Genomic DNA, 16,694 nt, shown 5'->3' on the forward strand with positions numbered 1-16,694 from the left:
CATGTTGCCATTTAAGATGTTTGGCCCCCCTCGTGCCCCCCATCCTCCTTGAGGTTGGGAGGGCCGAAATCCTCCCTCAAAAGATAGCTTGTTTGAAAAATCGAATCACGTGTTTCGGCGATTTTTGAAAATTTAATTCTTTCAAAAGTTATTAGACCGTCCCGGTACTTTTGGCGGACCCTGTATATCATATATATTTACATGATATTTACATGATATATTTAAAAATAAAAATATATTCTCTTACCTCGCTTACAATTACAAACAAATAACGTATTTTTGAACAAAAGATATTATCATCAATTGGCCACACTCCTACAAGCCATGCCAAAATTTTGTAACTTGATAATGCGTAAATAGCGTCTTTGTTCCAGTACACCATTTTCGAAGCGCATCACGAAGCGATTTCGAGCTGATCGCACAAGTGTACATCTTTAATAGCGTTTGGCAGAGTATTATGCAATGCATTAATATTATCTTTATTAATTGATTCGCCATGCTGACAACACTAGGGCACTCGTGCATCTATTCTTTGTCTATCATAGTCCTCTCTTATTGTACAACTATTGATCGGGAGAATATAGCAACTTCGAATTTTTTTCTTTACTCGCGCGCGTTAGATGTATATGTTTAAAGATCCCACAAAGAGGATGTTTGTACGACGGCAAATTGCTTGATCATTATATTATTGCATTACGATCCTCCGATGTCTCTTGAATTGTCTAGCGTGTGCAAAAAATACGATAAGCAGAATTTACAGTCCATGCAATTTATTCATTTTTCAAGAAACATAGTGAGTATGTTATTCGATACTCTTTGAAGTAATGCATACCTGCAGATAAAGAAAGATCACCGTAGAAGTTTGGCATATAATAAAAAACCCAAGTAATAAATATATTTTAACTTCCAAGCATTTGCCATATCGAATTGATATTAAGATGACAACTTAAGAACATACTTTATATTTCTCTTTGTGGATAAGAATTATATGTGTAGCCATTCTGTACTTTAGGGGAAAACTGGAGCTAATAGACTATAGAAGTAGATAGACTAACTGAATCTACGTTAAAAACAAAACACTGGAGACACACGTAAACGTATCTGAGCAAGCAATAGAGGCTGCTGCTCAGTCACTCGAGTCACCTACGACGCGAACCTATATCGTTCGAAAGTCGTGGCACATTTTCGAAAAATCGTAAGTACATACCTTTATTCTTAAACTTCTTGTTTTACAATTATATGTAATTTAGTACTTCTGATTAATATTAGTCTGAGGTATTGATTAATACTTATTTATTTACTTAAATTCTTCTTAAATCATTTTATTATCTCTCTCTCTAATTATTTTGCAAAATAATGTAGACAAAATAAGAGATTTTTATTATAAAACATTTATATTAAACATTTTTTAATATCTTGAGTAGTTTCTTAAATATGAAATTTCACTCAAAAAGTGTGAAAATTATCACTTTTTCAACAAGTGAAATATTTTTATTGTTCTCCAAAAAAAATGGCGTATTTTCACTCTTTTAGAGTGAGATTTTATTTCAAGAAACTTAGAGAGTAGATTACCTTAAAAAACCCTTTTAAAAAAAGAAAATATATACGTCAAGTGCATAAAAAAGATATTGAATATATTCTTCTTAATCAAAAAACGGATATAAAATAAATGTAATTAGTCAAATATTTCATTCATCATCAAGACACATAAGATAGACTAAAAGTGATTAAAATTGTTGATATATTAATATAAAATTGTTAATGGATTATAGGGAAGAAAAAACATGGCGTGCCCGAGTAGCATTAATTGTACTTCTGCGAATATATTATTTTCAACACAGTATTTACATTATTAATTAAAATATATAGTGACATAATTTGTGGGACATGAAAATATACTCACAAATAATAGACGTAACAAAAAATTATGGAGGAATAATATGTACTAATATTGATAATATTTAGATATTCGAAAAAATTTGAAAAGTTGAAATGGTCCCTTTTCGGAACACGATCTCCAGATCTTGGTATCGGCTGCACCAATTTTATTCGGACTGGTCGCAATCGAAAAATATCGATGACATCATATAATAAAAGTGTTTTTAGATTTTTGATTGCGGTTTTAGTTTCTGAATAATTTTAATCTAAAGTTTGTTGATGTCAAAACTACAGATAAAACTAGCGTCGCGAATTTGGCATCGGCACGAACATATACATTATACGCAATGACATTCATACATCAAGCGATCAAGCGATCCGTCAAACGACCCGTTATATATTTTTCCTACTATCGTGCGCAAAGTTCGATTTTGCACACGTATTTGCGTGCGCAAAGTATCACTTTCCCACGCTTGTAGTTTAGCGTGCGGGAAAGTAGTTATGCGTGCGGGAAAGTAGGTAAACGTGCGGGAAAATATAAGACTCGAATGTTGTTGATATCGAACTTTGCGCACTTAGTAGGAAAAATAGTATACGATACTCGTGTGGGAAACACCTACTTTGCGCACTTGTATCGTAATGTACTATTTATGCACTTGACGTCACGACGCTACCATTGAAACATAAATTAATTAAAAGTTTTATAATTTCTTAAAAAAATTAATTATTCCTAAAATTTTTCAAAATTTTAAATTAATTGCAAAAATTGTTATATATTATTCTTTAACTACCATAGTTTAAGCAGCATTTTAATGTTTAAACTCAGATTCTTGTATAAGTTATACAGCATAAAGAAAAAGTGAGTATTTTTTAACGATCTGACTCTACATAGTGTCAATACCTTACGTACACACATCCACATTTTCCCAAAAATTATTATTGAAAACTATCAGAATCGGTATTCTACGTACATTTTCAACATTTTCTATGCTTACAATTATTATTATTATTACATAATAATAACAATATAATATAAAACAAATGTGTCCAAGTTTTTATGCTGAACAAAAATGCTTACATATTACATAAACTTATAGCGTTTTGTAATTACTAATTGTTTATTTATTTAAACACTTCTTATCTAACTATTTTCGTTATCTAATAATTTTATGTATTAATAGTACGTTTACAGATAACAATAATGACTTAATAGTAACATTTCTTTGTCATAAATGTTCAAAATTACAATCAAAACATGAATTTAGTTTAAAAAAACTATATATTGCAATATATTGAAATATAAATGTATATTCTGCTTCATTTATCTACATCTCATTATCTACATATGATATAATAAACAAATAATATTATATAATAATTGGATTATTCTACTGCCATTTGTAAAAACGATATGTATGACAATGCAGTCTTCAAAATATCTGTAATAGTGCTTCGAGTTACATAAAAAAATTTTCCGGCAGTAAGTTGAAGAGGAATCTTCGTCCTCATCATAATAAATATGAAATCCTTCACTACAGAGGGCGGCAGTTTGTGCCACGTTGTACTATATATTGCCAAAACGATCGATTCACTTTGTTTTCGTAAAGTTTCACCGGCGTGTGTAAACAAGAAAGACTGCACAATATAGAACTGGACGAAGACCATGCTTTTTGCTACATTAGCATAATCGTGATTTTTAATGGACATAATCACACGCGTTCCTGAAAAGGATATTTTCTTGTTTTTTTCTTAATGCTTCATTTCTTGTACTTAGATACAATACTTTATTTTGGTATTACACATTTTTGGTACAATTCTTTCTCAACAGCACTTATTCGTTGTGTCAAGCAATTTATTAGAAATATATGATGACTTTTGCAAGTTTCAACATTATTAATCAAATTTCTGTAAATCTATTTTCATAAACAGATTTAATAATGTACTTTAGTAAAGTAAAAACGATAAAAAATTTTATTAGTTATAAAGAAAATGAATGGGTAATTGCAACATGTAAATACCTGAAACCGCAATGAAAATGGTAGTTATTGATAAACGAAGTAAGACATTGAGATTAAAGGTGTCTTCGATATTTTTGGCCAGTATTATCAGTTTGTAATGTCTTCTGATCCAAGATCCCAATATGTTACGATAATGATTTCTCTCGTTGGAACTTTTACCAAAGAGTTCAATAAAGCGAATTCTCAGGAGTTTTAATTGACCACAGAGGTGCATAGTAATAACAAAAAAGAAGCAATCGCTTGAACATTCGGCCGTATACAATATAAAGGCCTGCAATACTTGTATGAGAAAAAGTGCTTTGTATATAGAATATGAAACCCCTCGAAATAGGCATGTTGACGGAATAGCGAAATTCCATAAAGCTTCTGTGTTATTGCCAATAATTACGACCTATTAAAATATCTCAAGATGTGTTATACAATTTTACATTTATAAAAGACAAACGACAAGTGTATATTAAACGTATAATAAACATGTAACAAATTAAAATGCGAAATTTATAAGAAATGTTTATATTAATAATAACACTTTTTCAGAATTTTATTCTTTATTGATTAATTTAACTTTTTAATATTTTATTTATGATAATAAGTATATAGTATTTTCTACTGATACAGATAAATTTATATAAATTTTCTTATTACAATCATTATATTGTGTAATATGATGACAATACGGTATAAAATAATTAAGATAACTATCTGTCACAAATAAAACGTCACCTGTTGTCTATTTCCAAAAAAAATAGTGGGAAAATATACGACAGCGGCTATAAATCCAATCATTAATTGAGACATAGTGATTATTCGACCTATTCGTGCATATCCCGTCATTATTAAATAAGATTGCTTTTCTATTGACGAAGTCGACCAATCGTCAATCGCAGATGTTACGTTGACAGCAATCTTTTTCATGTAAATGCGCGCGAAAACGATATTTATCCACGAGTGTAAGTGCGCCTCCATTACAAGAAAAACCTCCAGAGCGTCTTTGGTGTCACCGCAGTTTATAAAAAGTTCTATCAGCAAGCAGATCATTGCGAGAGACTATATAATAGCAAAGATTCATTTTATGGAACATGAATTAGGTTGTACATAATAAATAAAAATAAATATGTTAAACAAGGACTCACTCTCCTTAAAATAACAAAAACAAAATTAATGTGGGCTAATGAGAGTCAGTGCAAGAGAAGGTGCGCAATAAAATTTTAACAATTAAATTTGTTACTCCATTTGATGTCTTGTTTATTTAAAATCTTGAGAAATCTTGAACGTTTCGATTCTCTTTGGAATCTTCATAATCCATATTCTTAATCCATATTAGATTTCGCGAACGGTCAAGGTAAAGTTACTCACAGGTTGCCAAAACTGTAATGTAATCCACACGATCGCTAAATCTTATCATAAAATGACATTAATATTCACAAATAATCACTTTTTGATAAATTTTATGTGGAATTGATCGAACTCCGTCTAAGCCATCCGGAGTGACGAATAGGTTTGAGTGACTCTACCTTGACCATTCGCGAAATCTAATATGGATTAAGAATATTGCTGATGAAGATTCCAAAGAGAATTGAAACGTTCAAGATTTTAAATAAAGAAGACATCAAATGGAGTACTAAATTTATTTGTTAAAATTTTATTACGCACCTCCTCTCGCGCTGACTCTCATTAGCCCAGATTAATTTTGTTTTTGTTATTGTATATAATTGTTGATAATAGAAATAAGTTTATATTAGACATTAAATTAATCAAAAGTTTTATGATTTTTTAAAAACATTAATTACATCTGAAATCCCTCAAAATTAAAATTATCAATTAAAAGATCGTTATTAATTAAATTATAATTATAGTAACTTTAAGTAAAAAATTTGTATACATTATAGACAATATAGACATTTGCATTTATCGCTACATCCTACACTTAAGAAAGGAAATATTTTTATATAATGTCTTATCTTACCTGCTCAATGAATATGATAATCCAACGGAATGTACATATTATATCGTCCTGATGCAAAGGCCATACACCGACTATCCACATTACCGTCCTTATCATCGAAAAGCCATAGTCCATACCACTGTTCCAATTTGTCTTCATACCCGGCGATGTGCTAGTTTCAACCGCAAGAAAATTGTGGCGATGTCATACATAAAATGTTGTTCAATTTATGCAATGTACAGCTCCGAAAGGAATTACTATAGTCAGACGTATCACTTGTTCATCGATCGGTTCTTATGGTGGTAAGATAAGTATGGCACTGTAATTTCTGTGATCATACATTTTTGTAACATTCACGTTTTTCCGTAATATGCACTATATCTATGATAATTTTGCCATTCCGATACTTTTGAATGGTCACAATTTTAACAATGACATTTCGCGTTGAACTTACAGCGTTTGTTTGACATAACGGTCAATAACAAATGTGCGACAAGTACAGATGGTAAGATAAATTTCAATTTTTTTAGCGATTTCGGCTGGGATGCGCTAGTGCACACTGGTGTATATAAAGACCGTTGTACAATGAATAGCGATTTTGGCTGGGATGCACTAGTGCACATAAAGCTATCATACACAATTGCCGTAAAAATGTATTAAAAACAGATTAAATCGTACAATCCCCAATATATTTTATTGTACTGTTAATAAAACATGTATTTGATAATTTCCATTTCGATTTTGCACTCATAATAATTTCGGCTGGGACGACTGCATATTTCGGATGTCGATGCAACTGGTGTGTTCGGCTGGTTGAATGATGCAGTTTCTTGCCAGTGTCACATGTTCATCTGGACTCGGTACACCACACAAATTTACACAAAGTAGTCCCGACAAATTTGTTGGAGCCAGTTGGTGTAACTGTTTGGCTTGGTGCTTTCATGAGACGCTGAAAAGCAGCATGTGTGGTATTAATTTTGTCGCTAGTGTCTGATTTTGGGTGCGGTCTACTTGATGCTACAAATCCTCCGAAACTTTTGCTTGACCAATCGGAAAAAAGAATTTTACCTGAGCAATCAAAAAATGCTTCGAAGCATTCATAGCATCAAGTGGACCGTAGCCGGGCATAGCCTTCGTCTGACGTTGAAAATTGATATATCCAACTTGTAGTGTCAATTTACGATTTCCAATTACCAACTCATTGTAGAATCAGCTTTACAGCAAGTTTTAGGTTAGGAATATAAATCTCTAATACCGAATGCGTATTAAATGTTAAACTATATCTATTAATTTAATATTTACGTTTTTATTACGTATTTATATATTTATTCGTACTACTCGAAAACGAAGCCATCACAATAAAATTTGTATAAATTGTCACGTTATTCTTTTTCTTCTTCGTTATTGGTTGGCCCTGGTTCCCGTGATCGGGGTAAACGTGACTAATTGTATCCCAAAAAAGGAAGTGAAAATCGGTCACCTCAAACTCGAGATTTCTCGAAAATCGTGAATAATGCAAACAGTCGAAAATAGCGAATGGAGGTTTTGGAAACTTCTTAATTCTCTTTAATACTAGGATCACCTGACATAGCATACCCACGTTTAAATATATAATATAAGATTTTGACTAGTATCCCCCTTTTTAACCCTTTTTAACCCTATTTTAAGAAATTTTATATATTCAGGTACTGGGGCAGGATAAACTTTTTATCCTCCACTTATATCTAATATTTTCCACAGGGGCCCCTCAATTGACTTAACTATAATTTTTTCTCTCCATATTACAGGAATATCTTCTATTATAGGAGCAATTAATTTTATCTCCACAATTTTAAATATACATAAAAAAATTATATCTATAGATAAAATCCTATTATTAGTTTGATCAATTTTAATTACCGCCATTCTTCTTTCTCTCCCAGTACTCGCCGGAGCAATTACCATGCATTATTACTAACAGATCAAAATCTAAATACATCATTCTTTGATCCATCTGGAGGTGGAGATTCTATTTTATACCAACATTTATTTTGATTTTTCAGACACTCTGAAGTTTATATCGGAGTATATAAGGGTAGCGAAACTACCCTTCTTCTTCTCTTTCTGGCCGATGGATTTCCAATTTCTTGTGAAATCACAGTACCGCGCTTTCAAGTAAAGATCGCTGGGCTGAAAGGAGCCAGTCAGACCAACGCATTATTTTAATAAAATTACTCTTCAAATGCTGAGCGTCTGTGACCATGATACCACGTGACCAGTATTATAGATCGGTAATCACGAAATTCGCATTTCGTGAATCTCGTGTTCGCCTGACGAAACATACTCGTACATTGCCGCGGTGGTAGGAATTAACAGTATACAACGGTCTTGGTATGCACCAGTGCACGTTGGTGTTCCCAGCCGAAATCGCTATAATAAGCTACATTTAATTACATATTCTTTTTTTTTCTTTCATGTATGATCGATGTATAATATTACTTTTTTGAAATTTGTATTATCTGGTTAAATAAATGATACCTATGACGATGCAATCATAGTTAAAACCTTTAATGGAAAACTTTTCCTTTTTTTTTAAGTCTAAATTTTTCTGCTCACTAAAAATGTTTATGTGTGGTTGTAATGCTTCCATTTGTCCAATAACATTAATTATTTTATTGATGTAATTATTCTTGGTAATAACAATTATATAATAGTAAAAAATATATTTTATTTAATATTTTTATTTATTTATCATATATTACATTTTAGAAAGATGTTCATATATAGTAGAAGTAAATTAAACAGTAAAAAAAGAAACTTAAATTTTTTCGATATTTTTCGATGTTTGCAAATTATTACAATAATAATAATGTGTGTAATAGATTTGTTCAAGTTTTTATGCAGAACAAAAATGTTTAAGAATTAAAAATAAAATACAAATATGATTAGAGAAACTGCAATATACTGAAATATATATAAATATATTCTGTTTTATATATTTACACACCATTATCTACATGCAATACAATATAATAAACAAATAATTTTATATAATAACTGGACTATTCTTCCATTGTTACTCGTAAAAACGATATGTAAGTCAAAGCAGTTTTTAGAATATCTGTCGTAGTCCTTCGAGTAACATAAAAAAACTTTCCAGCAGTAAGCTGAAAAGGGATCTTCGTCCTCATCATAATAAGTATGAAATCCTTTATTATAGAGGGCGGCATGTTATGCCACGTTGTGCTATATATAGCCGAAAAAATCGATTCGCTTTGTTTCCGTAAAGTTTCACCGGCATGCGTAAACAAAAATGATTGTACAATAAACAACTGGGCGGATAACATACTCTTTAATACATTAGTATAATCGTGATTCTTAATGGACATAATTATACGCATTCCTGAAAAGGACATTTTTCTGTTTTTTTCTGAATGCCTAATTTCCTGTGTATTTACAAGAGAATCTCCCAAAATATCAAATTCTGATTTTAATATTTAATGAAACTTTGTATACATATAAATCATCGTCAGTAATATTTTTGGAAATTGGGGGGCTGAAGGAAAATGGTGGGAGATGATAAAAAGGATGTTAGGAAAAAAAGTATGTGGGCGAATGGCTACGTTTACACCGTGCATTTAAGCTGCAGCCTATATAATAGATGTCCTTGTTTATCCTGTATAAATTAAACAAAAACACCTACCGTATTGGTCGCGAACTAAGCGTATGGTGTAAACGTGGCTAATGAAAGAAGGGATAAAAATGTGAAAGAGAGGGGAGAGAGAGAGGGGGGAGAGGGGGGAGAGGGGGAGAGAGAGAGAGAGAGAGAGAGAGAGAGAGAGAGAGAGAGAGAGAATGATACGATAGGGTATACTGTCACATGTTAACAGGATAGAATTCACTCAATGATTAAGTTTAAAATGGAACTTGCGACAGAGTCCATATTGTAGGGGCAGCCCGGGCAAAATGTCCGCATAAAAATATACTACTAGTGTATAAGTAAATTCGACAAGTGGTGTCACTAATAATGTAATAGTGATGGGAAAAATTTCATTAAAATTTCAGTGAAATTTTAATGAAATTTTTTTATCGAATTTACTTATTGCACTAATGACACTAGTAGTATATTTTTATGCGGGTGGACGCCCTGGGTAAAGCGAATACCTTTTATTTTCGCTTATCTATCTGAGATTCTAGCAGTTGAAGAAATGACCGACTATGAGTCTCTAGCAGTTGAAGGAATGATCGACTAGCGACGCTATGAAAGTACGAAACGACATATGATTGCGTTCGTTTGTGTTTAATAGAGACATATAAAAAATTGAGTGTTTTCTTGCGATTTTTCCTTAGGTACGCAGCTTAATTATTATCTGTAATTGTTGCTTAACACCAGTGTGAATGATTTTTTTAATAAGAATTCTGTGTCTTTAAACGTAAATTCGAGGTTAAAATTTTTCACTTGGTGCTTCAACTTATTCTAACCTTTCCAAATTCGCGCCAGGCAGGTCTTTGGGCAAAGCGGATAGAGGCAAGCGGATAATCCATCCTCTTTACTCGATATTAGAGCACTAGAAACGTAGGTATATATTCGCGTCCACCATTTTTATTCCTTTCCCCACTCATGGCTCTATTCCCGTTACTCACTGAATCAGTGACTGTGACGGGTTATGGTCATTACAGGTTATGATTTGTATTTGTTGCTTGAAATTTTGTACCTCCTTCCATTCCTACAAGGTTTCCAACAGCTTAGAAGCTATAACCTATAACAACCGTAACGACGATAACCTTCTCAGCCAGCGGCGGAGTGGAGAAAGGAGCAAAAATGACGGATATGCGAATACTCACGTTTATAGTGCCTTACTCGGTATACGATTACAAAGAAAATACTCTGGGAATACGGAGGGACAGACGACCTTTCGAGTGTACGAAAGGCACGTGTTTGTTTACATCTCATTTTTGTTTATTTTTTGCCACAGTGCAGTATGATGATTTGTTTATGACTGATCCAGTGCAACCATTGTACCAAATGGGCCAAATGAAGGCTGCACTACATATAGGATTTGGTAGCTATTTTTGTGACCAAGGCAGTGTTCCAAAATTGACTACCAGTACTGAAAATCTATAGTGCATATAACGTAAACTATAGCATTTTTAATGCTGGCAATAAATTTGGAACACGGCCCAAGACTGATTCTAATTTTTTAAATTTCATTTGCATTGCTCGAGTGATCCAATCGCTTTGCTCAGAGGGGTCGGGCAAAGCGGATGGTTTCTCTTTTTTACGTTTTGACTAAAATGACATATTAATGTTAAAGATTTAAATTTTTTATATTTTTTTTTTATTTCAAAGTTAAGTCCTTTAAGAGATTTATGAGAATAAAAATGGTTTCTAATCTCAATTTTAATTGTGTCATTTTTTCTTCTCAACCTTAACACGTCCACGCTACTCGAGCTTCGCCTATGTGTGGGTATGACATGGCGAGCGATAAGAGTGAATTAAGTTTTTGATTAAGTTTTAATTAATAGTCAGAATAAGTCCTTGCAATTTTTGTATTGTTCACGGAGGTGTTTGTTAAGATATTTGTATTGTATCCCCAATACCGAGGGGAATCAATAAACCATTACTACTACTATTATTATAATAATAATTAGTTTTAACGAATGAAAATTTCCCTTATACGTAAAGTAATTTTCAACTTTTTTTCGTTATATTTCAAAAACCATTCAAAATAATATTTTTAAAGCTTCCACAAGAATATAATTTTCTATATAGAAATTATGTGTTTCGCGGATTGTCTCCGTGTCCATGTCCATTCTTGGAATGCCAATATTTCGTAAACTTTACAGTTCATTTCATCAGGACAAGAAGCAGTCTGATAGAATATTGTATTAAACTGTTTCTCGTCTTGATGAAGTGAACTGAAACGTTCATGAAACATTAGCATCCCAAGAATAAATGTGGACACAGAGATAACTTGCGAAACTGTAAATATTTTATGTAGAAAATATTTTATGTAAAAAAGGTTTAAAATAATTCACTTTTTTATCTACGTCAATGATATTCTAAAAAAATAATTTAAAACTGTTTCAAATATAAGAGGTGATTTCATCTTTTGAAAGTTGAATAGCCGCAACTGATATTTTTTTTCTGATAAATTCATCTATTCACGTAATCAACATATTTACATTTAATAAAAATAAAAATTTGACAATTTTTGAAAGATTCTCTTGTTATATACAAATGATATTTTATTTCGGTATATATTGATACTAGATATTTTTCGTACAATTCTTTCTCAACACTTCTTATTCATTTCAAGATAATTCATTATAAATATATGATAACTTTGGTTAATTTTAACATTAATCAAATTTTTGTAAATATATTTTTATAAAAAAATTGTTAATACTGCAGTTTAATAAATTATAAAAAATTTTTAGCAACAAGCAAAATTAAATATTACGATTACGATATATACAAATACCTGAAACAGCAATAACAATGGTAGTTATTGTTAAACGAAATAAAATAATGAGATTAAAGGTGTCTTCGATATTTCTGGTCAGTATTATCAATTTGTAATGTCTTCTGACCCAAGATCCTAATACGTTGCGATAATGTGTTCTCTCATCGGTATTTTTTTCAACAAGTTCAACAAAGCGAATTCTCAAGAGCTCTAGTTGACCACAAAGATGCATGGTAATAGCAAAGAAGAAATTATCATTTGCACATTGTCCTATATAGACTATAGATACTTGTAATATTTGCATGAGAAAAAGTGTTTTGTATGTAGAATATGAAATCCCTCTGAATAGACATGATGATGGAATGATAAAATTCCACAAAGTTACTGTCTCATTACCGATAGTTACGACCTATAAAAATATTTCAAGATGTGTTATATAATTTTACAATTATAAAAAACAAATGATAAATGTATAATAAACATATAATAAATACATGATAAACAAATTAAAACGATTTATTTATAAAAAAATGTTATGTTAGTAACACTAAGTTAGCAACACTCTCTTATAATTTTATTCCTTAGTAATTATTTTTTAAATATATTATTTAGGCTAATTATAAAATTTTTACAAATACAAGGGAATTGTATAGATTATTATTATAATTATTACTATGTTGTTCAGTATAATTACAGCATAATATAATTGAAATATAATAAATATTATAAAGAAAACATTACCTGTTGCTTATTTATGACGATAGCGATAAGATATACGCTAATAGCAACAAATCCAATTATTAACTGAGTCACAGCGATTATTCGACTTATTCGTGCATATCCCGTCATTATTAAATAAGACTGTTTCTCCCTCGACGAAAACGACCAATCGTCAATTGCAGATGTCACGTTGACGGCAATCTTTTTCATATAAATACGCGCTAAAACGACATTTATCCATGAGTGAACGTAGAACTCTATATTAATAAAAGCTTCCAGAACGTCCTTGGTATCACCGCAGTTTTGGAAAGATTCTATCAGCGTGCAGATCACTGTGAGAGACTATACGATATCAAAGGGGTTCAACTGTTTCATAAATAAATATAAATTAATTTTCATAAAATTTTTGATAATAAAAATAAACTATAAAATATAGATTAGAATTGATTAAAAGTTTCATAATTTTTCTTAAAAAATCTAATTATCCTTAAAATTCCTTTTTTAAATTAGTTGCAAAAACTTATTATTACTTAACATACACTTTAACTGCCATGTGTATTCAATTGGATGCACACCTATGTAGATCCAGGACTCCGCGTGTATCAATTTGAATACACATACATTTCCAACTTACTATCATTTAAATAAAGAATCGAAAATATTTTTTGCACTGATTTTATATGTACATATTGTAAGTATATATTGTGAATTCTGAAGAGGTTTGTTAACTTATTGTTAGACGAAGATTTTTTGGTAATTATTCGGATTAACGGAATCCGCGCCGATGATTTTGATCTTGACATATGTTGTCAAGGACATGACCCTAAGTGACCTTCAAAAGGTTTTAGGTAGTGGTCACTGTTCGTTTAAAAGTTATTAATTATAAATTAAGTTTAAAAAATGTCTTATTTTTGCTATACACACATTGACAAATATACGACTTTCTCCGCGAAGGGAGGTTCATCTTACCTCTCCCACCTGCCTAGGGACGCATAACTTCCCACGCGAAGCGAGATCCACTCCACCTCCTTTCCTTGTGTGGAAAGTTAAACGCACCTAGGCAGAGGGGAAAGTGGGATGGACCTTGCTTTGCGTGGAAAATCGTGTCCCTAGTCAGGAGAAGGGGAGGTGGACTTTTTTTTACGTAAAAAGTCGAACGCCTCTAAGCAGGAAGGATATAAGGTAGTTTTATATATAGTTTTATATATTTATTGTATATGATAGAAATAAAACATTATTTTTTGAACTTTATTTGTTAATAACTTTTGGATAAATTCCAGTGATCGCACCTAAAACTTTTTGAAGATCACTCACGGTCATGACTTTGACAACATATGTCAAGATCAAGGTCAGCACGATGTTTGTTAATCCAAATAATTGCTGATTTTTTAAACATTTTGTTGAAAAATCTAAATTTTAATGTGAAAAATTTATTCAAAATTATATTATGTATATGATGTATACATAATATAATTTTGAATAAATTTTATATTATGAAAACATCTATAGATTCGTGGCAGCAATAAATACGTATTTACATTTATACACGCGAAGCAAGAATGTTATTAATTATTGTTATGCCACAGTATAAGTAAAAATGGTACTAGTTTAACTCTATTAAAAATCGTATTAATAATTATCTGTTATGCATATAGGTCAAATGTCCGCAAATATTTTGAAAAACATTAAATTTTAAGTTATATATTACACTTACACTCATTTTAAAAAAGTTAATATGACAGTATGGAGTCAAGGAACCGATTAAAAAGGTCTGTGCTGCAGTCAAGCATTAAATTATGATTATATTGACTCTTAGTAAAAAATTTATGTACATTATAGATTTGCATTTGTCGTCACAAGTTACATTTAAGAAAGGAAACTACTTTTATAATGTTTTGTCTTACCTCCACAATGAATATAACAATCCAACGAAATGTGCAAACTATATCGTTCCATTGCAAAGGCCATACACCGACTATCCACATCATCATCCTTATTACTGAGAAGCCATAGTTCATGCCACTCTCCCAATTTGTCTTCATGCTTGGCAACATGCTAGTTTCGATCTCAACAAAATTGTTACGATGTCATACACGATATGTTGTTCAATTTATGCGATGTACGGCTTTGAGAGGAATTACTATAGACGAATGTTTCACTTGTTCATCGATTGGTTTTTATGGTGATAAGATAAGTAGTACTATAATTTCTGTGATCGTACATTTTTGTAACATATTTTTCCGTAATGTGCATAATTTTCTGCAATAATTTGGTTATTCCGTTCCATGTCATGCATATGATGCGCATGATGTATTATCAAGAGACACGGTAGTATCTCGCGCCAAGTGGACGCGCAGCGCGAGACACGCGTGTCTTTACGCGAGTCAGCGAGTTGCGGGCATCCGAGCATCGGAAATTCTCGGTTTTTTTAATAAAGGTTAGACCGATCGAGTTCTAAATATGAGCTCCATTGACAGTTTGGGTCCGAAATATATAATAAACGTTTATTTTACCTCTCTACGTGTCCCACGAACAGAGATATCGTGATGCGAAATCCGAAATGTCAAAATTTTATGTAAGATACGTTACCTCAAAAAGTCATCTCCTTTTCATATTTTCGACGGTAGATGGTACTCGTTTATTGCTGTCATTTACCGACTTATTTATCTATAGTTTTATTAGCACTGTATTATGTGTCGACATTTCACTGTATAGTTACTTTAATACTTTAATAAATTACTTTTAAATTAAAAGTGTATAAAAATATAAAACAGGCCGCTTGATGTGTGAACATCATTACGTATATATTCATGCCGTTTATAGCTTCGCGAATTTGGTAACGGCATGAATATATACGCAATGACGTTCACACGTTAAGCGGTCAAGCGGCCCGTTTTAAATTTTTATATGCTCTTTAGATTAAAATTACTCAGAAACTAAAGCCGCAATTAAAGATCTAAAAATACTTCTATTATATGTCGTCGGTATCTTTCGATTGCGATCAGTCCGAATAAAATTGGTGCAGCCAATACCAAGATCTGGAGATCATTTCCCAAAAAGGGACCATTTCAGCTTTTTAAATTTTTTTAGTCGTACGTGTAACATACATAAAGCGTTTTGTCCATTAAGCTGCTATTCACAATGCCTTCATAGAATTCTAATTTTATATATAAAATTAAAGTAAAATTAGCGACAAAAGTGAACCTTAACGCGTATTTGATTAATCATGATTCTTTATCTATAATAACTAGTGAAGAAGCAATTATTGAATATAATCTGCTAAACGACTACATAAATCATACGTTACATTTACCTTACATTTACCTTACATTTACGTTACATTTACGTTACGTTTATGTTACATTTACGTTACATTTACCTATTATTAATTGCGTTACATATTGTAAAAGCGTATAAGACTAGTATAGAAATAATGATTTCAGATTTGTAAGACGTGCGGTTTAAGTTAAATTTAAAAGTAGATTTAAAATTAAATTATAATCTTAATTGTAATTGTGATTATAATTTTAATGTTAATTATTGTTAATTAAACAGTAAACATTGTTTATTTCTTTTATGTAATATTTAATTATTATATTTTGAGGTCTAGCAGCGCGCCAAGTATTTTTACATAAAAAATTTTATTTTAATAAAATTTTCTCATTTTGTGATGCTTCGTCTTTAATT

At 31.3% G+C, this 16,694-nt stretch overlaps 1 protein-coding gene across 1 annotated transcript; it reads right to left on the reverse strand.

Annotated features, from left to right (window-relative positions):
* Nucleotides 1–8,882: 8,882 nt before the first annotated feature.
* LOC108761209 (uncharacterized) lies at nt 8,883–15,061 on the reverse strand. The gene is made up of 3 exons (XM_018507623.1): nt 14,912–15,061; nt 12,306–12,696; nt 8,883–9,223 (listed from the first exon to the last, which is right to left on the reverse strand). Exons 1-3 carry the CDS (start codon nt 15,059–15,061, stop codon nt 8,883–8,885), a joined length of 882 nt encoding a protein of 293 aa, XP_018363125.1.
* Between the last annotated feature and the right edge of the window lie 1,633 nt (nt 15,062–16,694).

The sequence above is a fragment of the Trachymyrmex cornetzi genome, unplaced genomic scaffold (assembly GCF_001594075.2).
Source record: "Trachymyrmex cornetzi isolate Tcor2-1 unplaced genomic scaffold, Tcor1.1 scaffold245, whole genome shotgun sequence".
Lineage (NCBI taxonomy): Eukaryota > Metazoa > Arthropoda > Insecta > Hymenoptera > Formicidae > Trachymyrmex > Trachymyrmex cornetzi.